The 26,905-nt window shown below is 39.3% G+C and overlaps 4 protein-coding genes across 4 annotated transcripts; 2 read left to right on the top strand and 2 right to left on the bottom strand.

Moving 5' to 3' along the window:
* Positions 1–926: 926 nt before the first annotated feature.
* On the bottom strand, positions 927–5,963 carry kdelr2a (KDEL endoplasmic reticulum protein retention receptor 2a). The gene is made up of 5 exons (XM_085352416.1): positions 5,722–5,963; positions 3,581–3,681; positions 3,325–3,483; positions 2,956–3,208; positions 927–1,277 (listed from the first exon to the last, which is right to left on the bottom strand). The coding sequence occupies exons 1-5, from the start codon at positions 5,810–5,812 to the stop codon at positions 1,243–1,245; spliced, it is 639 nt and encodes a 212-aa protein (XP_085208542.1). The 5' UTR covers positions 5,813–5,963; the 3' UTR covers positions 927–1,242.
* A 1,653-nt stretch (positions 5,964–7,616) lies between these two features.
* LOC146633676 (uncharacterized) lies at positions 7,617–8,970 on the top strand. The gene is made up of 6 exons (XM_085352414.1): positions 7,617–7,722; positions 7,830–8,126; positions 8,207–8,304; positions 8,406–8,453; positions 8,677–8,787; positions 8,917–8,970. Exons 1-6 carry the CDS (start codon positions 7,638–7,640, stop codon positions 8,968–8,970), a joined length of 693 nt encoding a protein of 230 aa, XP_085208540.1. The 5' UTR covers positions 7,617–7,637.
* A 3,467-nt stretch (positions 8,971–12,437) lies between these two features.
* Positions 12,438–18,013, bottom strand: mfsd13al (major facilitator superfamily domain containing 13a-like). Its single transcript, XM_085352413.1, has 7 exons — positions 17,514–18,013; positions 15,848–16,162; positions 15,336–15,764; positions 14,659–14,813; positions 14,473–14,556; positions 13,839–13,982; positions 12,438–12,587 (listed from the first exon to the last, which is right to left on the bottom strand). The coding sequence occupies exons 1-7, from the start codon at positions 17,679–17,681 to the stop codon at positions 12,446–12,448; spliced, it is 1,437 nt and encodes a 478-aa protein (XP_085208539.1). The 5' UTR covers positions 17,682–18,013; the 3' UTR covers positions 12,438–12,445.
* A 322-nt stretch (positions 18,014–18,335) lies between these two features.
* cdr2a (cerebellar degeneration-related protein 2a) lies at positions 18,336–25,038 on the top strand. The gene is made up of 7 exons (XM_085352412.1): positions 18,336–18,557; positions 20,638–20,750; positions 22,052–22,200; positions 22,349–22,525; positions 23,758–24,072; positions 24,230–24,506; positions 24,644–25,038. The coding sequence occupies exons 1-7, from the start codon at positions 18,479–18,481 to the stop codon at positions 24,917–24,919; spliced, it is 1,386 nt and encodes a 461-aa protein (XP_085208538.1). The 5' UTR covers positions 18,336–18,478; the 3' UTR covers positions 24,920–25,038.
* Positions 25,039–26,905: the final 1,867 nt, after the last annotated feature.

Here is a 26,905-nt window from a genome sequence, read left to right as displayed (position 1 = left end):
TAAAATGAATTATTTAGGAACGCTACTATAAAAAGAAACGAGAGGCCTTTTTAGCAATGCACCCGTTGGTGACCATCGCACCTTCTTAATAACTGAGCCATACAGGTAACAACTGAGATGTGACAATGTGCTGGAGGATAAACAGGGAAGCATCCCCAGTGTGGGAAAAGTGGCTGTTAGTTTTGTCCCCATTCCCAACATTTCAGGATCCATGTAACTGGCGCGTCGCCACCGGAAGGCATTCATGAGTTTGTTGCCGGGGTGCAGTGAGAGTTTGTGCTCTGTCGGCATCTAGAAATGTGATGCAGCATTTATTCAAGACTGTGTGAAGCTACATAACAAAGAACAGTGAGCAGAAGAAAAACCGTTACCAAGCATCCTTATTCGAGACAGCCACCATTGGGAAAATACTGATACCTGCCATGAAATGATTGCTGGCATTAAAGTCATTCATTTCATGGGTTACTTCTTGAATTTAAGATCAAACCATTAATTCTGTTAAAATGTTCACTTAGAAAGCCATGTTTTACAAAATAATGAGCATGCTGGTGCGAAATTATGTTGACCTCTTTAAACATTACAGAAAAAAAAAAAACTTGATACATGTATTAGAGGATATGCATACCTTAAAAAAATGCAAAAGTAAAAAGAATTAAAAAAAAAAAAAAATACTGTGAGAAACTGTGAGAACTTTATCAGGCACTCTGATACATCACTCTTTATCTCACGCTTTAATAAGACTGTACATTTTGTGCATTTCATTACCAAGTCAAACAAGGTACTTATCAAAGTCGACCACCATGGATGATGTTTTTCTTTTAAAAATAAAAATAAAAAATAAAAAATTTAAAAAAAAGAAGGAAAAAAAAGAAAATTTAAAATAAAAAACTTTAAAAAAAAAAAAGAAAAAAAAAAAAGCGCATACACCTCACATGTAGCGGAAAAACGCACAAAAACAAAAAACCAAATCCTTTTCTCCTATTTGAACAGCAATGAAAAAAAGCTTAAGGCAAGATGCTGAACACAAAAATCCAATAGTTGATCTGGACTGATCTTTGTTCAGCTCTGGTGTTTGTTGGCATTTACCAGTTCCATCAGTAATCATCAAGAAGACTAGTGTTTTTTCCCCCCGATAGTTGGCTCTCTGTCTCAGGCGTCTTTTACTACAGGTCATGAGAATCCATGACTTCCTCTCCACACCTCCTGAGTCTGCTCGGAGTCGCCGTCTCCTTCCATGCTTTTTTACGCTGGCAGGCTCAGCTTCTTGCCTTTCAACACTGAGGGATATAAAGTTAGACAGTCATCAGGTGAGAGCCATCTTTATTCCTGCAGCCACACGTTATTTATTCCACTATGCACTGACACTACACATGTAAGATCACTTAAAAGTGGACCATTCCTCAGTCTGTGTTCCCTCTTTGTGGCTCAAAGGCTTTGGGAAAGCTGTCTTTTAAAGATGAACCGATCACTAATGCTACAAATTAAACATTAATTTTAAAAGGAATCATTTTCATTTCCAGCAACTCTCTCTTTTGCATTCAAACAGTGTGACGTTACCTGATACAAGCTTTCATGTTAAAAAGGTTAATTGATCATTAGAAAAATCCTTTAAACAGCAAACAGAAAGATGTGTGAGCCCCCATTGTGCGGGAGCAAAAGGACAAGTACATCCAAGTGTGTAGTTTTGCGCAGCCGTCACATTTGATGAATACAAGCGTGAGTTTTCAGGAAAAGCCAGAGATTTTCTGGGTGACGTCAAGCTTGTTCACAGCAGTTAAGAACGCCCTCTGGCTCTTTTGAGTTAAACTGTTCCAGGAACTATGTCCCCCGAGCAGAGAATAAAAGTTCCTCTGACGTGTTGATGAATGAAAAACACATATTTCTCATGTTCAATCCACTTGCTAATCATTTTTTATATGGATGCCTTAAATGAGAGCCCTGGTTTATTTCTGGGAAAGGACACAAACCCAGGGGGTCACAAGCTATGGGACGAGCCTGATTAAATGAGATTGGGATTGCGTCAGGAAAGGCATCCAATGTGCCAAATCAAACATGCGGATCCATCAGCTGTGATGACCTTTTAAAAAGGTCAAAAATAAGGGAGCAACTGAAAGTTCCAGATGAGGATGATAAAAAAATCATCCAAAGTTGCCCCAATCAACAAGCTACAACTAACAACCAACAAAATGAGATCCATTTAAAAAAGGAACTTAAAAAATATCAACTGAGTTGAGTTAAAATGTAACAAACTTACAAAAAACATCAAATTTGAGTTTTAAAGATCTCTGTAGTGACAAACGAGTGTCTCCACAGATGCAGCAGTTTTCTCTAATAACGCTGTTTAAACAGTGAATTGGTGTTAATGGCTCTGAAAGCCCTTTGACAGACTGGCGAGCTGCTCGGGCTGTATCCTGCCTTTTGATTTGTGCCAGCTGGGATTTGCTCCAGCCACCCCCATGACCCTGAATTAGATAAGCCGAAGGAAATGCATGGGTGGGTTTTCAAAGCACTATAATTTGGCTTTGTAAAATAGAAAGAATATTAAATAATAATAAAATACAAGTTCAGTTGACGCTAACAACCATCAAACCAGCTGGGAATTTCCAAATCATTGCACAACATCTCCTTTATGCCTTTCCCGGGACACTCGATTTACAGTAAGATAAGGAGGGAATTTTGTCTTAAACAGCCATAACTTTGGAGAATTTTCTTTCAGGAAACTTGCGCTGCTGAAACGTCAGATTAGCGTAGCCTGAACTCTAGGATGAGGGTTTTCCAGGGAACAAGACACTGGATGTTTACACTCATCCCTTTCATCAAATTTAAGGAATGATTTCAGGGCCAGCGAGGGCACGAAGAGCAACTACATCAACTAAAGTGTCCCCACATATTTCACGTCTATATAAATAATAACAAATTAGCCAATATCTGAATAATATCGATGCTTAAACCCACCTTTGGTGACATAAAGATAGAAGAAGTCACAGTAGAGGACAGTCTGGACCACACCAGCCACTATGGCAATCATGTCAAAGAAGCCCTCAAAGTAGAAACGCCAGATCCAGTTGAAGAGGTAAAGGGCCCGATACAGCCCTAGGCAGAACAGGTAGTGGGTGGTGATCGTCTCAGCCTCCCCGGTCTTGCTGATCATGAAGAGCTGAGGCAGAATTGCCACAGACTCCAGGTAGATGGAGAACGTCCACAGGATCTGCAGAAGACATTTACATATTCAGGAACACAATTTTACATTTACTCCCAAAATGTCTGGTTTGGAATAGATCATGTGCCTCACAATTTGACTGCGATACAGCAGTTTGAACTCACCTCCAGGGGAGAGAAGTCATGGTTAATGAGAACAGAAAGACCCCCGACAGGAACCACCAGGAACTCCACTCTGAAACTGTCGTGGTTTCCATCGTAGGTGGCCCTGAACTTCGCGTAGATTAGGTATACGGTGGCATATGCGCAACCGATGTAGATCAGCTGGTAAACAGCAAAGAACAGCCTGTCACTGGAGTGTTCTGGGAGAAATGGTGAAACCTATGTGAGGGTCAGGGCTGTGTGGTTGGCGGTGTCTTACCTTCATGCATGTGTTATACAGGGAGATGAAAGAGGTGAACAGATCCAAGTAACGTGTGGTGAACACAAGAGCAAACAGAATTTGGCTCTTTCCAGAGATGCCTTTAAGAAAAATATCAAGCAGAAACACAGTTTAGGCTGACATATACCTCAGCAGTTCACACAAAGCTTCACAAACAGCCTGGGCAAAACAAATCATGTTTCTTCTTTATTGAACAGTGACATCTGCTGGAAAAAAGATGAAACTCCGAAGTCTCAAGAGTTCAAAAAACAAGACCGTTTCTTTTCGTTTGGATTCATTTTAAAGGGTTAATGGAATAATGAGTGATGTCAGCCTGTCCTGATTTGCCCATAGGACAGTTTTTCCCCACGTATTCCAAATACATGGAGATTAGATTTATTTATTTTTTTAAGTGGCTGTGAATTGTTCATATCTGTGAGCATGAGTAAAACTGTTATCAGACTTCATGTCTTGTCCAAAGTGTACCCTGCATCTTCCCATGATACATGGTACACATGATGCAAGAACATGATGCACCACCTCAAAACCACAATCAGGTCCTAATTCTCCAGGAATCTCAACTAGTGTTTGCTCGACATTCTTCCTGATAAACATCGGGGGTTTTCAGCAAGTGCCATCTTCACTCTCTGTGGCATGTTTGAGTTTGGCGTGTTTGGTGTGTCTTTTTGGAATCGATAACAATCTTTCCTGAACAACGTCAAATGTTTTGATCCATGTTCTTTATATTCTTAACTGATATCACACTTTTTAAGGGTATTTTGGGTCGGTCATCGTGTGCCCTGATTTACTGGTGGCAGTGGTAAGAGACAGGCAACGTGGGGAAATAAATAAAAATAAATAAATAATAGGAGACACTCTTTATAAACAGACGTGTTTTTTCAACCAGTTTCTACCAAGCAGACAATATTCAAAATTATTGGTCATTAAAATCAATGACCTCAGATCAGAGGATGTTATATGTTAAGAGTGTATATTCAGAAAAAAAGCTAATTTTTTGTATGTTCATTGTATGTTGATGTCAGGCTGAGTGCATATTCATTGTCTTTCAATTTTAATGACAGACCAGTTCAATTAACAGCCTCTCAGATTCACTTTGAGTAATCTCTTCCTCAACACAAGTTAGATTTTCCCTTGGTTTCGTTTTATTGGGGATCTCCATAAGGAGTCGTGTAAGTGACTGTTAAGACCTATACGTTTTAATAAATCAATCAATATTTTAAACTTCCAGTACCTCCAGATTTAACACAAAGCTACATATTCTTCAGGTTTTAGCTTTTCACCCAAAACGCATGCGTCAACTTTTTTAATCAATCACAAATCTTTATCGAAAGTGGGACACAAAACCGCCCCCTTCTATGACTTATCTAGGACTTTAGATAATCATAGACTGCATCACTGCTGCCTATGTTGTTAGTTATTATTATTAATGCCTAAATTTTTATGTGAGTCTATAAGCATAAAATGCATTTTTAAATAAGTAAAACTTTGTACAAACTCTTTTTAGCAGGTATCTACTTCCGTAGCGCTTTCTAGAACGCCACGTCAGAAGCCAGACCCAAAAAATCGAGCCCCTCACACTTAAACAGTCAAACTATCCGAGCAGGAGTAAATGGATGTGAGGTGGAGGGGGTGGTGCTGAAACGTAGAAGCAGAAACCGCAAAAAGTTATTCTAAATATATTTGTTAAAGGTTCCATTAATGTGCTTAATTGTCCAGTAAGCAGTAGGAACCCAACTGACCGCACTCAATCCACAGATCGGAGAACGATTAACGTACAAAAGGAATTCCTTCAAAGTCAACCGTTACTTTGATGTGTCTGAGTTATATTTTCCACCAACTTTAATATTTCACTGTCTAACTGCAGCAAACTTAGTAGTAGCTTGTGATGGAGATGCAGGCAGCACTTTTTAGCTGCCATCATCAGTTAGCCCATTCAGCAGCTATTAGCCGCTGCTTCAAATGAATGAAGAGGAAACGTTAGCATTGCTAGGTAGGTAGCTTAGAGGTTGCTGCCTTAAAAGATCAGATTTTTTTTTATCGATTAACACAAGTGAAACGGAACTAGTGACATTAGAAAACCTCACTGTAGCATTTATATTAAAGCTATATCCAGTGCTCACCTGCACACGACCTGCTTTTCCATATTTTGAGTAGCAGGATGATGATAGCAGCCAGATGAGAAAGATCTCCTGTGAGCCTGAAGATGTTCATAGCTGTAAAAAGAAAAATAACAGAGACACAGCTGAGAAGCTAACGTGGACTTTGAAACGGGTCACGCTTGATCCTGCCTGGTGTGAAAGATTCTTCTGCTCAACTTGGAGGCACAACACACCGGGATTCACGGGCTTGAAAATATGGCGAGAGTGCAGGTCGACGTGGAAGGGGGCGGGACAAAACACATAGACAGATTTGCATTGGACCAGAGAATGAGTGACAGCAGGAGAGGACCCGCCCACAACAAGCACGACGCTGAGAACATGAGCCCTGGTTGAATGAGGAGGGTCATCACAGACTTGTAAACCCCATAAACCTAATAACTGGCTGTGCCATCCTTGGCAGCAAGAACTGGCTGTTGATATGATTTTCTTTTTATGAAATGCTCTCATCAAAATGTTTTTTCTGGCATATGTAAGACCAGGCTTTGTGATCTTTTTAGTCATCAGTGGTTTTCTCCTCCCATGGAGGCCATTTTTGCCTGGTCTCTTTCCTATTGTTGAAGCATGAACTCTGACCTTAACTGAGCCAAATGAAGCCTTCGGTTCCTTAGATGTCATTCCGGATTCTTCTGTAACCTTGTGAATTAGTCCTCAATGCTCTTTTGGAGTAAGTTTGGCTCACAGGGCACTCCTGGTAAGCTCACCAGTGTTCCAAGTTTTCTCCATTTGTTAATAACGGTCCTCACCGGGTGGTTCACTGGAGCCCCAAAGCCTCAGAAACGTGTTTTTATTTTTTAACTCTTTCCAGACTGATAGATGTCTATGACTGTTCCTCACCTGTTCTTAAATTTCTTTAGATTGGGGCATGATGTGCTGGCTTTTTCGGATATTTCTACCCCACTTTACTGTGCCAGATATGTATTTCTTGAGTCAGCAGGTCTGGCAATTGTCAGGCCAAAAATATGGTTAATCACAGTTAAGTAATGATTTACAAGAGGGTGAAGGGAAGTGGCATGAGTGTCTGGCAGTACTTGCTGTCAAATTGGTCACAACCTCATAATTAGGTTAGCGGGGCAATTTTTTAGGCAGGGCTGAGTAGGTTTGGATAATAGATAAATGAAAAGAATCATTTAAAAACGTAATTCTGTTTTTACTGAGGTTGTGTTTGATTATTATGAAACGTGAAATGTGACAAATATGCAAAAAAGCTAAGAAGTCAGGAATGTGGTAAATCCTCTTTCAAGGCAGTGTAGATGCATAAATAACAAAATGTGGGGAAAATAAAATCAGCGAAAACAAAATTCATAGAATTTACTCTCTTGTGTGAGCACGATTGCTTCATACATATTTCTCCAAAACTACACATTCAGCTTTATTGACTTGCACTGAGTTATTTACTTTCCGCATAACCTTGCATGATATTATTACTGCCGGAGTCCTGTCACCAAATCTCTACACATTCTCAATAATTCAAAGTTATTGTTCTACCGTTCCTAGATTGCGCCATCATGTGTGCACAGCATGAGTTGACATTTGTGTCTACACGCAAAAATGTTGCCCATGTTGGGTAATAAGGGGTGATGGGGCTATTTGTGATTCCCCATCGCCAGTGACACCAAACCTCGCAATCCTTCATTTAAGAGCGTGAAATCAATTAAATGTACTTACATTTTAAACAGTAAATACTAGTAGTACAGTAGTTCATAATATCATGTTACCATAAACACAATAAACGCTTTGAATATATACAAATCCATTAATTGTACTGTAGAGCTGCACAATACAGGAAAATAAGAAGGAACTAGTAGACTTGAGGAAGTTCAGTCTACCACTTCCCATGTTGTCAGCCATTTAAAAAAAAACGGCTGATACAAGGAATCATGAGATCATTCAGTGTCTTTCAAGCCGCAGACATGGACCGGTTGTTTTGGCTGTCTCTCCTGCTCGCCCACCTGTTGGTCACAGGTAAGATCATTTTCATATCTTTGCCGTCTGTAAATAATTCCTCTAGGAAATATATGTAAAAGGCTGGGTGTGATTCATATTGATTCTCTTTTGCCTGTTTATTGCAGCTGGCGAGGATACATGTCATGTCAACATATCACAGTCAAACAACATAATCTGGAAGAAAATAGGGGAAGAAGCTGTTTTCAATTGTACAGTTATTTCCAAGTGTTCAGTAGAATTTTACTGGTTCAAAGAGAATGTCTCTCTACCGCTTCATATGAGTAAAAAGTACCAAGGAGAAGCGTCTTTTCAAATTAATTCACTTAAAGCGAGTGACAGCGGGATGTACTTCTGTGCCGCAGCAACTCAGAATGGGTGCTGCACACCGTTTGTAGGGGAGGGAGCAACTCTTGTAGTGAGAGGTAAGGACTGTTTAGAGAGAAAACTCATTTTACAGTCATTAAAATGAAGACGACGCCTTCACTTTCTTTCTTTTTTTTAGAAAATACTAAAACAGTGATGGGAAAAATCGTGTTGGTATCATTTGTCCTCTTGGCCGTCTACAGCTTGACTATAGTGACGCTCATCATTCTAAAGAAGGTGAATCACAGACACATTTATTTTAATGTGATCTATTGTGCAAGCCGGACTGAAAGTCAGTTTGTGCTCACGTGAAATTAACCTTTCTCTTTCTGTTCTAGTATGGCTGCAATATGAACATCTGCAGAAAGACATCCAAAAACGACAAGGTCTCTCTCTTCTGTTTTAACTCATGTTTGATGAATCCATTGTTTTCAAAATAGGGAAAAGCCCACAGATGCAAAAAAAAAAAAAAAAAAAAAAAAAAAAAAAAAAAAAGAGGAACAGGAACGAACTAAACCCTCTGTAAATACCAAGGCAGAAAAAAAATCCTAACCCCCCCTCCAAAAAAAGGGCTTTATAATAAATTTTTACTCATCTTTTCCCTTATAGAAAAACGCAAATAAAAAAGTACAGTTCCAGGACGTGCTGAAAGAAATGCACAAGAAGAGAAACATGGAGAAAAACAATCAAACAGCAAGCAGAAGCTCTTCTGAAGTTGAGGTAAATGTTGTTGTTGCAGCATGTTGAGGTTAGATTTAGTCAAATAGACAGATTGTGTAACTTCTGCCGCAGGATGTCTGTACAAAATTCAATTTAACTGTTTTTGACCAAGTTTTAATATCGTTTCAGCCCTCGAGCAACGACCTGCAGCATTCTTCTGATGACATCTATCAAAATGTCTAAGCTTCATTCAAGGAATTGATGAATTCAGACCTCCATCATCTTGACGGAAAGGAAATTGTAAAGCCATTAAACACCAGCTGGATGATGCTGTTGAGTCTGAGGAAACAAGCAAGTCTGCAAAGGATGCAAGTCATTTGTGCTTCTAATCTTTTCTCATGAAATGAGACATAAAAACTACAAAACCAGCGTGGACCAGGCGACTATTTCCTCTCTAAACGTCAAGGCTCTTACACAACCCGCCTCTCACAAAGCATTCGAAGTTGTGTTGGTCTCCACCGCGCTTCCACAGCTTCCTTGTTGCTCATAACAACTTTTTCCAAGGATTTTATTTTCAGGACATTCTGCAACACAAAAGGGGGATAATTAGACGATCCACATTAGAGGAATTACATCTGAATTTCACTTCTACAAAAAGCAAAATGTTACACCTTTTATTGCACGAATCATTAATCACGACGATTACTGGCAGTGAACTGACATGAAATGATAAAGCCATTTCTCATTAAAGGGGTCATGGCACTTTTTTGATAGCGCTTAATGTTTGTTACATTATTGACCAAGAATTTCTTTAAAACATTCTTAAAATCTAATCAAAAACATAAATGTACCACGGATAGATTTTTTTTACCATTTTTAATTAGAAACAACACATTTATAGAATCTGATACCAAAACATAGAACAAGATACAGCACATGTCTGTATGTCAAATACAGCTTATGTTATCATAGGAAAAGAGAGGGCCTTGTTTCTCTTTAGAGAAATCACAGTAAACTTATTAGAAATTCACATTAAGGCAGTGTTTAGCATTCTGAGCCAGTTGTGAAGCATATCCCATCCCCTAAATCTCAATACATTTTACATTATAATGTCCATTCATACACTGGATTATAATCCTTAGATTAGTTTTCACCATTTACAGCCTTTATTCAAAGTCTGCATAAACTGCCCCGTTTGGGCTTCTCTCTACTGTAAACTATCAAATACAGGTGATGCGAGCCACTTGAATCATGTTTTGTTTTTTTAATCTGCATGGAGGTTATTAACCATCAGGTTTGTGACACTAACTGTCTTTTTCATCGGGTAAAATAAGGCATTTCATTAACTGGCAAAATGAAATTTTTTGTTCTTGATGAATACCTTTCATTGATCATCACTGTTGATGCCAGAGCTTGTGAGACCTGAGTTTAAGTGACAATAATTTCTGATGTTATGTGGCCACTTTATGCGTCTGCATCTGTGAAAAGCTAAATGGAGTGTTTTTACCTTTCTCTCCCTCTCCATTATATAGATGATATATAAAAGCATCATAAACAGACAAAAAAAATGAAACAAAATATTTTTTGTGTACAAAATGATCAAAAAAATCAAAGTCGACACTTAAATGATAGTCTTCAAGAAATAACCACATGACAAGTTTTTTGTTCCAGAGATGCGAAGCTGTTAACTAAATACTTCTCTTCAAGTAGATGCTTGAGTTTGTGTTTCAGTTGACTCTTTAAGGATCGAGAATGTCTCGACTATTTGTTCTCATTGCTAAAGCAGCGATTTAACATCCAACTTCAATGTTTGCATGAGTAAAGTTCCTTTAGTTAAGTTCATTGTTTACTCAGAACCTTTTGGCCTTCCGAACATCCACCTTATAATGTAGGATCCTGATAAGTGTAGCTGAACAGTTGGTGGGATTCTGTCATAAAAATATATCTCACAAACTAATTATAAACTAACAAACTATTATAATGCTGAATTTGTGCCCCACCCAACCCAACAACCAGTAAATGTTTAAGAATGGGAAGTAAAATACCACTTTTAAATCAAAGTAAGTGGGATAAAGTTAGAGCTGGGCGATAGAACGATAACGATATGTATCGCGATATAACTTTTACTCGATAGAGAAATTAAGATATCGCGATAGACCTCGCCGCTCTTGTCCTCTTTAAAAAAAAAAAAAAAAAAAAAAAAAAAAAAGGTCAGCCAATCCAAATTAAGTAACGCAGAGCCGAACCAATCACAGCCGCAGCGTCACGTCGCGTGGCTTGTTACGTACAGCACAAGTGCCAAGCCGCACGTGTGTTTGTTTGGGAAGCAGCCAGCGGGTAATGGAGGAAATTAGTGTGCCGACTAGAAAAATCAACCGAGCGTGACCGAAGAGAAAACAGATGATGGTTGCAATGCCGGAGAGATTGTCGAACGGAAGAGCCAAAGAAGTTCCGTAGTGTGAAGGTATTTCGGCTATTTCAAGTCTGACAAAAAACAGAGTAGCGTGCACTGTAAATTGTGCCGAAAGCAAGTCTGGAAATACAATAAACTGGTGCATGCGTCACACTGTGCGCCACGTTATTGTTTCGGTGAAATGAATTTCTACAATACTGTTACTGTTAATTCTACTCTCTGCAGTGTTTAAATGCTTACATATACACACAGTTACTGTCCCTCCACACATACGACTGGTTCTGCTTCTATGCCCCAGCTTTGTTTACTTTTTCCCACCGAGGCTTCTAGACTTCTGATTGGCCAACATTTCTGCACGGTTAGGAATCTAGCGCCACCTGCTGCTTTGGCATGTTCATAGCAGCGTTTTCCTTCATTTCTGCCTTTATGTGTGGACGGGATTATTTTTAAAACGAAAACGGAAAATCTCCGTTTTCAAAAATACCCGTGTACGTGTGGACGTAGCCTCAGTCTCTGACTGGAAGCGCTAATTCGTCATTCGGCTTTTGTCAGACTAAAGTAACTGTTAAAACTGTTTGAAAAGCTAAGCTATACAACAAGGAGAGATTGAGAATTTCCTTTTAGTGCTCAGTTTATTTGATATTGACAAAAGTTAGTCAGTTTTGTCTGTTCTTCTGTAAAACAAACTAAGATTTATTTTTAGAATTAATATTTTGTTTCTAAGTGGAATTGACAATTTAGTCTGTTTCGTTTGTTCTATTTTGAAACTTAAACACTTTAGCGGCTGCCTTTTGTGTAGTTTGCAATATTTGCCTTTATCTATCTGAAAAAGTCTCATGTTCCTTAAGTACATCTACCCTGTTGAACTTATTATGGGAAATAAATATTTAAATAAAAACAAGCTGCTGATTATTTCACATTTTACTTGTGAGCAACGGCACATTTAAATCTTACAAATATAGTTATTTGGCTTATATCGTGATAGATATCGTTATCGCCTGAAATGAAAAAAACATATCGTGATATGAAAAAATCTCATATCGCCCAGCTCTAGATAAAGTCTAGATATATTTGCACCCAGATGAAAATTGCCATTTAAAACATTTACGTTTTTCCACTTCAAATATTTAAAGCCCCTTGATTTGTTTGATTTTAAGGTACTTGATGATTTACAGTTGTTCCCTGTTAAAATTTCAATATATTCACTCATTTAAATATACAAAAATACTCATTTTAAATTATTCATTTACAGATCCCAACTACAGGCAATTAAGCCAGGTTCTTTGAATACCGAGAATACTGATATTAGCCATCAATATACTTTGTGTCAACTGTGTGACTGTTGCGAATGGAAAACGGCCTCCAAGCCAGGACTTGCAGAGCAGCGACACACATGGGCATCAAGCAAACCAAGTAGAACATGGCTCTGTGGAGGCTCTCCAAGGCACTAAAAACAAGGACAAACAAAGTGTTGGTGTAGTTACATTTATTTACAGCTGAATCATCCTGACTGTCACAATGCTAATTACGGAAACTGCAAAAGCATGCCTGTGCATGTTGACTGTGACTCGTTTAAATGGTGTAAAGAGGAATCAGTGGACGTACAAAACCATAAAGATCTAAGATATTTCAAGAGTCAGTTTATGTGCAAGGAATCGCTGTGAGCCAAAAGCACTCTTCAGATTCCTCTAAACAGTTTATGACAAGGTCTTGGCTCTGAACGATGTCAATGAGAAACACTATCCCTAATATGGCCAATCATGCTCATGGCTATGAGCACAATTTAACCACCCACTGGTTAAATGTTATGTTTACGAGGGTTGCCACTTAGAAGAAAGGTGGTCTAAAGGGAGCTTATTTTTATTTTCACGCAGTGGATCAAGTGAGGGCCTGCGATAAGATATAACAATTAATTGAAACTGTGACACATACAAATCCACTGTAGGAGAGCCCAAGAAAAAAAAAAACATTGTAGATGGAAAACAAATGTTTCAGTGGTTCAGATTTTAGAAAATTATATAAACAGTGACCTTAGAAAAAAAAAAGGCCAAATCAGAGAGGCTGTCTCTTGAAACTGGTGTTTATTCAGTTGACTATAAAGTCGATTTTCTGCATAATAAAACTAAATAGCAACCATAGAAAAAAAATGTTGTTCTCCTTCAAATTAAATGTGCCTCTATTTAGATTATCTGAAATGATAAGGGATCACAGTGGTGGATTTTTGGTGGTTTATTTTACTACTTTACAGTTTTAACTTTTTAGATTAGCTTCTTATTCTGCATTTGTTTAAAATCTAAAACACACTTTAAATCCATCAGTGTCATTACAGTTTATTGGTCAAAGTTAGATTCTTGTTACATGGTGCTATTGTTTTATACAGGATGGATTATCTACATTTCAATAGAAAAACGGGTTATTTATACTATAATGGGATAAACGGCCCCAGGCTTAAAGCTGAATAGTAACTGAACGCTTTGGAAAACGTACTACATTAAACATGGGTATCAGCAGCTGCAGCAACTAAGGCCCTCTTATTTTTTCCTCAGGTTTTTAGTGCTTACTGTACAGCAAGTTATGACATAAAGTATTAACAGACAGACTTAGGACACATGTCATAGATTTATGGGTATAATCTTAAAACCAGCTCCAAAAACATTTGGGCCCATTAAGTCAACAAGTAGCAAGAAACTCTCTGTACCTCGGATCTGAATCCTTTGTGACATCCTTCAGCTGTTCATACCCAAAGTGGTTCAGGATATTTAACACTATCATAGGAGCCAGAGACTGAGCTGGCTTTGTGAACAGTGCATTTGTTCCAAACACCATGGAAGAGAGAGGGGAACTACAGGAGGCGAGGAAGAGAAGAAAACGCATCATCACACATTAAATCATAAACTTGTTTCATTGCGTGTTAGTACACAGATTTGTGAGTGCTTAAATGAAATAATGTTGCATATTTTCCTAGTTTATGTAGTAAAATCAGGAGGTTTTAAAACAATGCTGTAGCAGCCAGAGTTAATGAAGTGGTTTATATTTGAATCTGAGGAATGACTGAATTAGTCATTTGTGCTGACGTTCATATTTATAGTCATGATGATAGTGACACAAGTCAAGGGGATGGCAGGGTTGGTCTGCAGGCCCACCAGTTTGGTCCATCTCTGAATAAATACTAAATAAATACTAATAATATTCCCATCAAACTCAGCTGTTCTTTCTTACATATAACTGACAGAAATAGTGCACAAGGTAAATGTCTCGGCTGATTAAAATTTTGGCTTTGTCGGTATGACATAAAGGACAGTGGTGTCCAAACTGTCGACTGTGTTTCTTACCTGCGCTTGTATTTCTGCAGGTCAGTGTCAATAATGTCAGCCAAAGGCAACCCAAAAAGACTGAAGGAGGCCTGAATTATAACCCTGTATAAAACATAGAAACCGAAAAGAAATAAAATCAATGCAGTATAGTAAAAGAAAAAAATCTTTTTACATATCAAGACAAGCCCAGCAGTAACTTCTTACATGTTAATGGTGAGGAAAAATGCCATGAAATAGTAGTGCTGAGGACCAATTGCTAGCATGACAGCTGCCATTCCAGCCTCCACATAGAAGATGAAGAGGATGATCCTGTAGTAGCCATGCCTATGCAGCACACTCTGAGAGCTCAGCACTAAAAGCTAAAATGAGGACAGTCAGGAACAAGACATTGGGTTAGGCAAAGCAGATGATTAAAAAGCTGCAAGTATTTTAAAACCCTTTCCTTTTCGGTGCTTTCAGGTGTTTATTTAGACCTCTGACATTTGAGCAAGGTGGAGAGTTGGCAGCCGAATAGCTCTATTTATGAACTATGTGGTAAACGAATATAAATAAATGGTTTTAAGTAGTTATTGCAAATATTTCTGCCCAAAATACTACAAAAACTGTCCATTTAACATTGTCTATAGCCCCTGTATTTCAACCTTGTTCCAAATTGAGAACTGAAAACTGGCACCACCTGAGTACGGATTTCAAATTTTCCAAGCTTACCAATTCCTTTATCAGTGCAGTCAGCAGTAAATATCAACTGAAAATGATCTTTGTACCTCACTGTTCAGGACCTGTGACTGTAATGGACTAAAGCAATCAGTGTGGTATTTTAAAGCATTTATTCTAATCTTTATGGGGAAAAAAACTAAAACACTAACACTGTGGGACGATACCTGTGGACAGATGAATGCTGCTCCATACATGATGCTCTTTGCCAATGATGGAAGCACATCTGGAGGAATCAGGTGCTCAGTAAATATCATGGTAAAATTATTAAAGAAGGCCAGCATGAACACCTGGAAGAAGTTCATTAGTACAAATAGCTGAAAGTCCCTGTTGGTCAGGATTTGCCATGTCAACGTTTTCAACGTGGAGAAGGAGCATGCCAATGGATGCGAAGTCTGATCAACAGACGCGGGAGCATCTGATTGAGATGCTTTATTGTCAAAGCGGCTCTCGCTGTGGAAGCCTGTGTAGAGCATGCAGCCACAGCTCAGGATAGCAATCAGCACAGCGAATGCCTGAAAGGCCAAGAAGTCTTCCATGTTGTTGGAAACCACACCACAGAAGAGGACACTGGATGAGCCAATGAGAGAAGCCACCTGGGAAATAAATAAGAAGGGATATGAAAAGAATGACGTGCTTAGGTACATAGAGAGAATAGACGTCAGGATGAAGGGCCTACCTGGTTGTACTTTATGAGTCTAAGTCTGTTCTGATGATGGCTGGAAATCTCTGCAAACAAGGCACATTGTGCCAACAGCACAAAAGTTAGCATGCCATCGAAAGCACACAGCGCTACTGTCAAGTGTAAACCACTCAACCAGTCGCCAGGGGCGTAGGAACGCCATGGGAACCAGGCTAAAAGAAAAGCTAGCGAGTAGAGGGGAGCGCCGTACAGGATGGAGAGACGTCGCTGAGAGCAGCAGGGTACCCTGGAGTTATCTTGCAGGTAACCAAAGAGAGGGTCATTAACTGCATTCCACACCATGTACACCACCTGTGGATAGGAAGCATGTAAAAGTGTTAATAAAAACAACAACAAGGAAATCTGTCAGAAATTTAAAAAAAGAAGAAGTAAACTTTAAAATAAATAAATAACACAGGAACTTTACTGCCATTTAATTGTTTATCCATTGGTTAATCACTTATGAACTTGTATTATGTATGACAATGTTGGAAGTTTTTATCATCAGGAAAAGCTGTAAAACTTATGAAAAAAAGAGTTAAGCCCAAAACCTATGCCGTTCTTTGCATTTTCCACATCTATCCCTTGGTCCATATCAAAGTCTTTACCAAGCCGATCCTTGTCTTTGTGACTCCTGCTAGTCCTCCTTTTTCATTATTCCACCCATTTTGTGCAACATATCAGTACCACTGGGCGCAAAACTGCCTCACAGCATAATGCTACCACCACCATGTCCAAAGCTGATGGAGCATTCTTAAGATTGAAAGCCTCAACTTTACTTCTCAAAAATTCCTTGCCACTGTGTCCAAATAACTCCATTTTTTTTGCCTTGTTTGACCAGGTTAGGATTAAATCTTTTTTTTTGGCTTGTCCATGTGAGCAGCTGCAGATTTCAGTCTAACTTGAAGATGCAGACTTTGGGGGAGGGGCTTTCTATCTCGGTTGACACACTTGCAGTCCATGGCGATGTAAAACTCACTTCACTCTGGACGGTGACGCTGGTGCTCCAGCAGTTTCCAGTTCACAGTAGCCTTCAGCTTTGGTGGTTTTCGAGCTTTTCCTGAACATCATAACCCATTTCCTATCATCTGAGAGTGACAGTTGGGGTGTTCTTCTAGACCTCTGCAAATTGCATTTGAATAACTTGTTTAAACTGATGATCTTGGAATTTGCATTTGTTTAGAAATGTTTCCAAGAGACCTTCCCATCCTGTGTAAATCAGCAGTTTTCCTGCTTAAATATTCACTCAGCTCTCTGGACTTTCCCATTGTTCTAGGTATTTGTTATTCCACTGAGTGCCATCAAGCAAATCCTTTTTATAGTGGTAGAGAGAAACTACAATTACTATTCAATCATAATCAGTAATCGTTAGGTTACTAAAAGAAGTCATTCCTGGGCATGCATGTTAGACATCGACATCAACATCAACATCGGCTTATATTAGCCCTCTTGACTGCAACTGAATCACTTCACAGATACTGAAGTGATTTTATGAAGATAGAAATTCCATAGAAATTCTTATGGGTAATCTTTTCTTTTTGATGCTTTGAAGAATTCAGAAGCCAGTTGTTTTTTTATTTTAAGCAACCGGCTCTTTAAATTGTACTCTACAACTGTGCAACTCACAGAGTATTGGTCAAGAAGGACAGGTCAACATACTCACTTGTGATTGGTGAAACGCTCCTTCGGATATCTTGTACCTATTCAGGAAGAGTTTCACATAGTAGAAGCTGAACATATTGTTTATCATGCTAGACCCCAGAGTGGTCATGGCATAAGCCAGCGCTGCAGGGTTCACCCCAAAGTTTATCAGGTGTCGGAAGACATTCATTGTTCCGGTCTGGAAACGCTCGAGACAGGTTTCACCTTCACGCCCACGAGAGCTTAACCAAGTTAAATGTGTCTTTAAACGAGCGAGGAGAAGTTGTTGTCACCTGCAGCACCGGTTTTACAACGCTACTGCTGTTTAGCATTGCTAACGATACTGCTGTAAGAATAGCAAAATTCCACAGGGCAAAAAAAAAAAAAAAAGAGTCTGGTAATGAGACGGATATTGTTCCTGTTCACTAATTCCCATGAATGTACACTTGTTAGGAAGTAACACTTGCTAAATATTTACCCAAGCATTGTAAAAAACATAAAATCTACCCCAACGAAGCTGTTTTAGAGTCACCAACGGGCGGGACTTCAGGATAAGAAACACGATCTGATTGGGCATAAAAAGTTCCTTCCTTATATTTACTGCTTCGTAATTCGTCAATACAAATCTCCGTCAGGCAACGTGGGACGTTACGACAGTGAAACCTGATTTTAAAATATTTAACTGTCATTCCTTATTGTAACTTTATTTAACTGTGCATAAGGATAAAAAAACAAGTAAAATGTGTTCAGTGCGTTTTTTAATTAATCGATTAAATTTCGTATATGCTCTTTCTGCCTCCTGCCGGATGCTGGGGTGATTTGCCACGTTGCTGTAGACAACAGACTTTAAAGCCTCTCACACACCGGGGACGATGTGAGTTACGTTTGACCACTCGAGGCGGTGGACTGCGGTCAGCTTCTAGCCGTCAAACTCGAGTGTGTGGGGCTTCTGTCGGGTGGAGTTTTGGGTCACCCCTCGGTTTGAAAATGCTAACCGACATGATTTTGGAGGAAGAATTTGAGAAGAATGGAGAGTCTTGGTACAACCAGCAAGAGCTCGAACACGGTAAGAGCCGCTCAGCCCTGAGGTCGCACCCTAACTCTGACTGTGTCTGTGTGGGCAGGTTGTGTTACTCCAGTTTTATGTTTTATTTTAAATGAGTAAATTAATGAGCGTTACTGCTACTGTCTGCCTATTGTAGCTATTTTTTTAGTTAAGTTTCAGTTAGTCTCCAGAGTGAGTTTGCTTATTAAAGTTGAGTTTTTATTTAGTTATGCTATTTTTATGCTAGGTTAAGTGTTAAATTAGTTGGTAGAGGTAATATTTAACACATCCAGAATAGGTATTAGTAATGTAAACACAACTCATTGTAAAACTGACTCACAGCCATGAGGATGTCTCAATAAACTTCTGCATCAGGGCCTCCTCATGCTTGTTGATCACTTCAAATTGACCAACACTAACACTAAACCTAAAACCTAAAACACTAGTTTTAGGTTTGTTCAAAAATATACTTGAAATAATTTTACTATTAGCTGAAGTGTTATCACTAATGTTAGTTGTAAGAGCCTTAGGAAAAACAGTGAGAAAAGCCCCTAAATAAGAGCTCACAGATTAAATTGAAATTGAAGTCCTTGTGGCACAGACCCACAATAGGCATGCAATCCACATGAGGTCTCCTACACAGCCAGGATTTCCTGAGGCTGTCACCTCTGTGTTTATTGTTTTCAGACTAACATGACCCCTGTCTGTGCTTCTAAGCGAGCCACACAGATCATCTAACCAATATCACTGTGAATAAGAAGGAGTAAGGAAGAGGAAGCTGTGACACTGAACATAATTATGTGTGTGGTGTGGCTGATCTGTGAATGTGTTGTTTACATTGTTTGCATTGTTATATGAATGCAACCAGAGTTAGGTTATAATTTAGTGATGTGAAATGGCCAGATAGTTGAAAATAGATGACTGACCAACCAATTAAAGTTTATTTGTAATTTATATCCTAAAATAAAGTAGATTTTCCTTTTGGGATGAGGAAAATCATGCTGCCCATCTTACAAGTATATTTTATCACATCCATCCATCTGTCCAGTCTCTTATGCTTGTTCAATTTCAGGGGTTGCACAGGGCAGAGGCACACCCTGGACAGGTCTCCAGTCTATCCCAGGGCTAAAAAAAAACAACAACTACTAACTGAGAATTGTTAATCATTTAGTATCATGATTGAATAGATGAACTTGTAGGAAAAATTTGCTGCCTTCACTGGCAGCAGGCGGGAAGAATGACTTCCTGTAGCATTCCTCAGTGGGCATGGATAACAACAAAAATGCTTAGCATTTACACGAAGAGATTTAGGAAGAAATGTATGCCACTTCATCTCCTCCACTAACTTTATGGGCTTCAGAGTAGGATTTAAGATTATTAGGTAGTTCACTTGTTTATTTTACGTTTGTTCCCCACAAAACGTTACTTTATAATCCTGCTGGTGTACGCACTGTTAGTTCTGATTGCACACGCTTAACCTAGAAGATGTAGAAATAAAAGTATGTATGTAAAACGTGTGCAGTGAACACAAAAACGTGTCAAAAGTACATGAGCGTTGCACAAAAATGGAAAGGATAAATGTCCTTTGAGTAGCTACTTTTTAAATTTATACTTTGAGTACACTTCAGCCTCTGTGCTTTTTTTGCTTTTACGTAAGTAAAGAGGTTGCATCAGTACTTCAGCTTCTGCCAGGCCCTTTTCAAACACAATTTCCTGTCCTTCTTGAATGAAAAATGTGTTAATTTTGCCATCTCTGTTAGTGACATTTAAAGTTTATCTTGGCTTGGTTTAATTGCATTTTTATTCCCTGCACTTAGTAGTCCCACAAAAGACCAGCTTCACATGGCTGGCCAAGATCCAGTACTCATGAGAATTTAGTAGGGGAAAGGGGTCACAAGGCATGCCTTAGATTCCTCGGTGAGGGACAATGAGTTGTTGTTGTGGGTGGCACTGGCGCAAGGCTACACTTACACACTTGCCTAATTCTTTCAACTGTCTGTATTCGGGCACTGAGTCCATCCCGAAACTTGTGTTTGCGTGTTTTACTTGACTCCTTTTTTTTTTCTTCTTTTTTTCTTTCTTTTTTTTTTTTTTTGTACAGATCTTCATTTGGCAGCAGAGCTGGGGAAAACCCTCCTCGACAGAAACCATGACTTGGAGCAGGCCCTGCAGCAGATGTACTCCACCAACCAGGAGCAGCTGCAGGAAATCGAGGTGATAAATTTTAGGAAGGAACTAATCTGAGTTTTTAAGGCTCAATATGTGCTCCAGAATTTGTCTGTCAGTGTATGCAGATTCTGGTTGATTTTTACGTGAATGAGTCCATGATTAGAGGTCGCTCATTGAGAAAAGTCCATGCTGAGACATGTGAAAAGCTGTCCGACTGGAAAGTCATTGTGAAATTGGCACAGCTGAAAATAGGTTGGAGTAAAAGCTAATCCTACCCAGTCTGATCTAATAAGCCTTTGGCAAGGAGCAGATCATTTGTCTACCTAATTATTTGAAGACTTTCACTGGTTTTCCAGTAACAGAATACCACTGTTTTACTTGGACACTGTTCCTGGTTTTGATTTTGTGTTAGAGTCAATAAAATTTTGTTTTTGTATTCTAAAAATAATAAACATCCAATAGCAGAGAGACTCATATTTTAGTTCTAAGACAGCGCATGCGTAAACTGCTGATGATCTGAGTTGGAGGACACGGCACTTAGAAGGTCAGCACACATAAGAGCCTTAATTTGTTTACGTCTTCGGTGTAAGGATTTCTAGAGGTTGTTTTGGTAATCCCAATACATCTCTTTGACCCACATTGTACTGGCTACCCGCCTTTCCAGTCTCAGAGGTGTGCTTTTGTTTCACGAAACTACAAAAGGTCTGGAGAAATGCTTGCCAAAGAAAACTGTCATGAGTCCAGTCTAGCATTTTGAAAAGCCAAGTGCTGATGCTGATGTCATCGGTTGACCTATTGATGAAGCTGGTCGGCAGACAAATACAGGTTACAGGCCTGTATTGCACACTCAGCATGGTGTGCAATATGTCCTTAAAAGAAATTGAGAAAACTTGGCAAAAGAAGAAGTGGCAGCCTTAAAAGAAGCACTAACAGCAGATAAACATGATCTGAAAGTCATGTCCTTAAGAAATGAGAGGGGGGGAAGCAAGAACCTCACACAGACCTCGAGAGATGCATCTGACCCTTCAGTTGATCCATGTGCTGTTTAATAAAGCTCTATTATAAATTGTCTCAGTGGAAAGGTGGCTGTCTAAAGGCCATTAATACAGAAGAGAAACAGGGAGAACTGAATGGGAAATCAGTGGCAACAGGTCTTAACTGTCTTAGTTTGCTGTATTTCCCATTTTCCTAGTAGAATGTAAAGAAACTCGTTGAGTGGTATGAGTAGGAACTTGGAACATTAAATTCTTCCTTGATTTTAAGTTGGGACATGGAAAAATTTAAGGAGTGGTGCTACTCCAACTTGAAATTATTATTATTATTATTTTCCCTCTCTTCTATACCAGTACTTAACCAAGCAAGTGGAGCTGCTGCGTCAGATGAATGACCAGCATGCCAAAGTGTATGAGCAGCTAGACACGGCCGCCAGGGATCTGGAGCAAGGCAATCAGAGGCTGGTGCAGGACAACCGCATGGCCCAACACAAGATCCAAAAGTCAGTCTACCAGTTATTTGTGAATTACCCTTTCAAATTGTGTTTTAAATAATTATCCACCCAGTCAGCTTCCAATAAAAAATATACCACATTAACATGTTGTCGGGTGTTTGTTTTTTTTTTGTTTGTTTTTTTTGTTTTCCTTCAGTTTAACTGAGACCATCGAAGCGCTTCAGACCCTCATGGAGGACCTGCAGGCCCAAGTCGGGGAACTAAAGACTGCAGAAGCAGAGCGAAATAAGAGAGAGCTGGCAGAGCAGAGGCGCAGCCTTGGAGCACAGAGCGTGTCCTGTCTTAAAGAGCTGTATGACTTGCACCATGACAGGTACTATTTTCATCATCCACATTTAGCAACACAATGCTAATAGCTCATCTTTAGAGGAACTGTTTTCACAGAGGAAATGGTGTGGTAAACTGTACCTAGCATTGTGGATTAAAGACAGTGAGTTGTCTCGGTACTCTTGGAAAAAGCATCAATGAAACATGGCCTCAAATTATCTGGCAACACCAAGAAATATGATTCAGCGTCTTTCTTCCTTGACATGAAAGCAAAGAAGAAAAGGGAAGCTGAAAGCATCTCAACACTGAGAGCTGGGGTCCGTTTTCTCATGCTGTGGTACCTTCAGTACGCTGCTGTCTCATGTCACGTATGCTGACTTGACATCTTCAGGTCACCCAGAGAGCTTACTTTAGCTATAATCCATGAGGGAGGGAAGCTAATCCTCCCCCATTGTCACTGTTTACTTATGCGGCTGCTGCATCTCACGTCACTTATTTGGTGTATTTTGTAGAACTGTCGCCTTTAAAAATTTTGAACGATCTGTCTAGAAATTTATTTAATGGTTTAGGTGTAGTGGACTTTAAATGACATTGAAAAGAATTATGTAATATTAATGCATTAAAAATTACAATAAAGATTCTTCTCAGACTGCTTAGAGACCCAAGTAACCTCTGCCAAGAGGACAGGGAAATTTACTCTCTGCTGCTAATAAAGCTTAAGTGCTCGAAGTGTATGGTAGTAATTCAACTCAGAGCTTCTCTGAACTAGATTTTGAGGACAGTTTTATTGAAAAAGTCAAAATAGTAACGGGAGTTCTGCAGATTCTTAGTCTTTGGGTATTAAATTTTGTTGAGAAATGTAAGGTCATAAAATGTCTTTGTTGTAAAAGGACGTTAAATTAAAAACCTTAGAAGCAAAAATGACTCAGACCTGTCCTAATGTTTAATTAAATTAATATGACAATATCTACTTTGCATTATGAAGTTTTTTTTTTTATTATTGTCTTTTCAATATTTTATAATTTCCTACACTATCAAATTGGACCTTTTAAGAAGAATGAAAAATCACTTTCACCATGATAAACATTTCATTCTCACATTGTAAGAGAGTTTGTTAGTGTCTGAGTCCAACCATGTTAGATCCAGTTCAAAGAATATTTCAGTAACGCTGGCAGCACTTATCACTTCAGGATATTCTCAACAACTCACCTCAGTATCGCTTTTGTTACTTGTTCTCTCAAAGTGATGCTCTAATAAGCTCTTTAATCACTGCCTAAGGTATCAAGCCAATGGCAGTCACCTTGTGGATGGACTCTGGTCACCTTATGGCTCGTTTCAAGACCGAAAAAAGCAACCAGACCCAGAGGAGGAGAACGCTGCTCTCCAGCGCTCCATCCAAACGCTTCAAAGCCAGATAGCTGCTGAGCGGAGCTGCAGGGAGGCTGCAGAGCTGGAGATGGAGTTGACAGCAAGGGAAAACAGCACCCTGGAACAGCAGCTGGTCCAGCTGTCAGGCTACCAGGCCAGACAAAAGGAGCTGGAGGCCGAAGTAGAACAGCTGCAGCTTCTGTGGCGCGCCGACTGCACCAAAAGGTTGATGATGATGATGTTATGCATGGAGAAGATTCAAACTGTGAAATTATTTTAGCTCTATTTCTGATATTGCTGTTGACATTCAGCCAAAGTGTGTAATTTTATTATTTTATATTTTTTAAATGCGCGTGTTCCCCTTCACTCTCACCCTTGTCAGGAAACCTGACGAGCTGCTGGTGCCTGACACCGTATTCTTTGCCTCGGAGGACAAGCCCTGCCCAGAGCAAAGCAAGCCAGAGGAGAAGACTGAAACTGTCGAGGAGCAGAGCAGATACGGCCGACAGAGGTGCAACAGTGACAGCGTGTTGAAGGCAACAAACCCAGATGAAATTCTCCGTAGTCACGAGCAGCTATGTATACGTCGAGCCGAGGCTGTGAAAAAGAGGGGCATCTCTCTGCTCAATGAGGTGGATGCACAGTACAGCGCACTGCAGGTGGTGTATCTGTGGCACAGAGCATTCCTAAAAAAATATCTTCTATGTCAGAATGTTTGATGCAAAAGTTTTTGTTTTTTTTTTTGTTCTGTTTGAAAGCTGAAGAAAGATTTCCCTAAAATATGTTTGTTTTCCAGGTGAAATACGATGAGCTGTTACAGCGATGCCAGCAAGCCTCAGACGAGCTCAGCCACAAAGCTGTCCAGACATCCAGCAGTCCCTTTGCCAGCGGCCGCTCCCGCCGCCGCCTGTCCAGCTCTGCAGCTCTGTCTGATCTGTCCGTGCTTCTTGAAGACGGCCAGCAGCCGGAGTACAAGGCTCTCTTCAAGGAGATCTTCACCTGCATCCAAAAGACCAAAGAGGACCTCAGCGGAAACGAACAACCGGTCAGGGACGATGAATCCTCCAACTGAATGTTATTCATCTCAATATGACTTGCTCTCTGTTACACTGTTCAGAGGGTGCAGGTGCTGTAAATGCTTTCAGGCCCTCAAAGTCTTAGACATGCCTGTTGCGTCCTTATCAAAAATTAAGTGGCAAAAAGTAGCTAGATGTATTATATTTGTTGTGAGAAATATTTATAGTTGGATCAATGAACAAAAAGCACATTTTCACATGCAGACTGACTTAAATCCAAAAGTATTACGTCCGCCTGCAATAGTATTCAGTTTTTTCTTTTTTGTAATGGCTGCCCCGTGACCACTGGGCCCTTTGGTGTTTGGAAGAGAGAGGCACATGTAAGGGTGTTACGCTGTGTTACAGTGTTTGATAAGATGGCGGTTGAGTCAGAGTTGTGTAAACTGAGAAGTTGGACTGTTGTAATATTGGAAGTCTAAGGAGTTTAATTGTTAGTGTAAGTAGGTTTTTTGAAGTTGGCATTAGTTGGCTCACCAGTGGTGGTTCGGTGGCACACTAAGAGCAAAACGTACAGTAAGTGGACACTGGAAAACGAGTGTGTTAACACCAGAAAGACACAGAAAGGCTCTGCACTTTTCATGACTGAGTTCAGTTTTATTTATTTAATAACAAAAGATTAGAGATGATTAAATGTTTATTTATTTTTCTGAGAAAATTTAATCAAAGTGAAACTTCATGTACAATGCGGTGCTTCTTCTATGGTGGAAACACAAAATTAAACAAAGCATAAAAAAAATAAAATCAATGTTGTCTTTAGTTTTTTTTTTTTTTTTTTCTCCCTTTGGACCATTTCTTCCTATGTGGCTGTTTTTACTATTTTTGTGTGTGTGTGTGCTCGCGCGCGTGTGTGTGTGTGTGTGTGTCTTTGCTAATGGTGTCAATTAGCAAAGTAAATCATTTCAGGAAAAAAGATGATGCTTCCTCCACACACAGAGTTCATTGTTACCTACAGCAATCCAGCCATTTTTCTCTGTACCATTTCATTTTCACTTGGTCTAGTTTTTCCACACAGACGTCTGCTGCCTGCTATCTGATGGCTTAGTGAGGTTACCACGTGTATGTCTTGCTAAGACCTGTCCCTTAGGGCAAGCATGGTATGCAAACCTCTTGTTAGGAGGTGCACAGAAAAAAAAAATTATATATATTTTTTTCTGTGCAGAAAAAAAAATTATATTATATTATATTATATAATATTTATATTATATTTTTTTTCTTTTTTTTAAAAAGGTTCAGACTGTTTTGCAGCATGCTTTTTTTTTTTTTTTTTTTTTTTCTTTTTTTTTCTTCATACATCTAAGAGATGGCATCACTGCATTGCTTTTGAGCAGATATGTTTCAACCTGTTCTTCATTTCAGTGCATAATTGTGAGCTATCAGCAGATGAAAAACAACCTTAGGAGTATGTACCATATGGACTCTTATTTCTTTCCTCTCTTAAACTTCTGTTACCTAATAAAGTGAACACTGCTATAAAAGCAACCGTAAAAAATAAACTCCGTTATCTGTAATGCTGCTGTTTTTGTGGGAGAGAAAATCGAATCAACACACACAACAGTAGTGAAGCATATTTTCTGCAAAGCTCAGAGTTGCCCTCATTCTTAAAGGTCACTGAGACCTTGTGTACGCTGGCACAGCAAACAATTAAACAACCTTTTGTCTCTCTTCATAATTACCCTACTTGCCACTAGTTCCCAATCCTTTAAACCTCCAAACAAGAGGTTTGCATACCATGCTCGCCCTAAGGGACAGGTCTTAGCAAGACATGCACGTGGTAACCTCACAAAGCCATCAGATAAGCAGGCAGCAGACGGCTGTGTGGAAAAACTAGACCAAGTGAAAATGAAATGGTACAGAGAGAAATGGCTGGCTAACAATGAACTGTGTGTGTGGAGGAAGCATCATCTTTTTTTTCCTGAAATGATTTACACTGTTTGAACAATGACCTTTTACTGTATTGGCACCATTAGCAAAGTAGTTTCCAT

The sequence above is a fragment of the Diplotaxodon limnothrissa genome, linkage group LG4 (genome assembly GCF_057381915.1).
Source record: "Diplotaxodon limnothrissa isolate DT_005_m linkage group LG4, D_limnothrissa_male_GT1.1, whole genome shotgun sequence".
Taxonomy (NCBI): Eukaryota; Metazoa; Chordata; class Actinopteri; order Cichliformes; family Cichlidae; genus Diplotaxodon; species Diplotaxodon limnothrissa.
Note: the sequence above shows the minus strand (reverse complement) of the source record. Positions and strands in the feature narration are given on the sequence as shown.

What these genes read in the sequence shown, in the direction of transcription:
- mfsd13al (XM_085352413.1), bottom strand. Translation starts at nt 17,681, where the DNA reads ATGAATGTCTTCCGACACCTGATAAACTTTGGGGTGAACCCTGCAGCG. An exon ending in GAGCGTTTCACCAATCACAA is followed by an intron (nt 16,163 to 17,513) that starts GTGAGTATGTTG and finishes TCCTATCCACAG; the next exon opens with GTGGTGTACATGGTGTGGAA. An exon ending in CAGCATTCATCTGTCCACAG is followed by an intron (nt 14,814 to 15,335) that starts GTATCGTCCCAC and finishes TCCTCATTTTAG; the next exon opens with CTTTTAGTGCTGAGCTCTCA.
- LOC146633676 (XM_085352414.1), top strand. Translation starts at nt 7,638, where the DNA reads ATGAGATCATTCAGTGTCTTTCAAGCCGCAGACATGGACCGGTTGTTT. An exon ending in CGCTCATCATTCTAAAGAAG is followed by an intron (nt 8,305 to 8,405) that starts GTGAATCACAGA and finishes TTTCTGTTCTAG; the next exon opens with TATGGCTGCAATATGAACAT. An exon ending in GAAGCTCTTCTGAAGTTGAG is followed by an intron (nt 8,788 to 8,916) that starts GTAAATGTTGTT and finishes ATATCGTTTCAG; the next exon opens with CCCTCGAGCAACGACCTGCA.
- kdelr2a (XM_085352416.1), bottom strand. Translation starts at nt 5,812, where the DNA reads ATGAACATCTTCAGGCTCACAGGAGATCTTTCTCATCTGGCTGCTATC. An exon ending in TGTATAACACATGCATGAAG is followed by an intron (nt 3,484 to 3,580) that starts GTAAGACACCGC and finishes GCTGTTTACCAG; the next exon opens with CTGATCTACATCGGTTGCGC. An exon ending in ATGACTTCTCTCCCCTGGAG is followed by an intron (nt 3,209 to 3,324) that starts GTGAGTTCAAAC and finishes TGTCTTCTGCAG; the next exon opens with ATCCTGTGGACGTTCTCCAT.
- cdr2a (XM_085352412.1), top strand. Translation starts at nt 18,479, where the DNA reads ATGCTAACCGACATGATTTTGGAGGAAGAATTTGAGAAGAATGGAGAG. An exon ending in CCAGCAAGAGCTCGAACACG is followed by an intron (nt 18,558 to 20,637) that starts GTAAGAGCCGCT and finishes TTTTTTGTACAG; the next exon opens with ATCTTCATTTGGCAGCAGAG. An exon ending in GCCCAACACAAGATCCAAAA is followed by an intron (nt 22,201 to 22,348) that starts GTCAGTCTACCA and finishes GTTTTCCTTCAG; the next exon opens with TTTAACTGAGACCATCGAAG.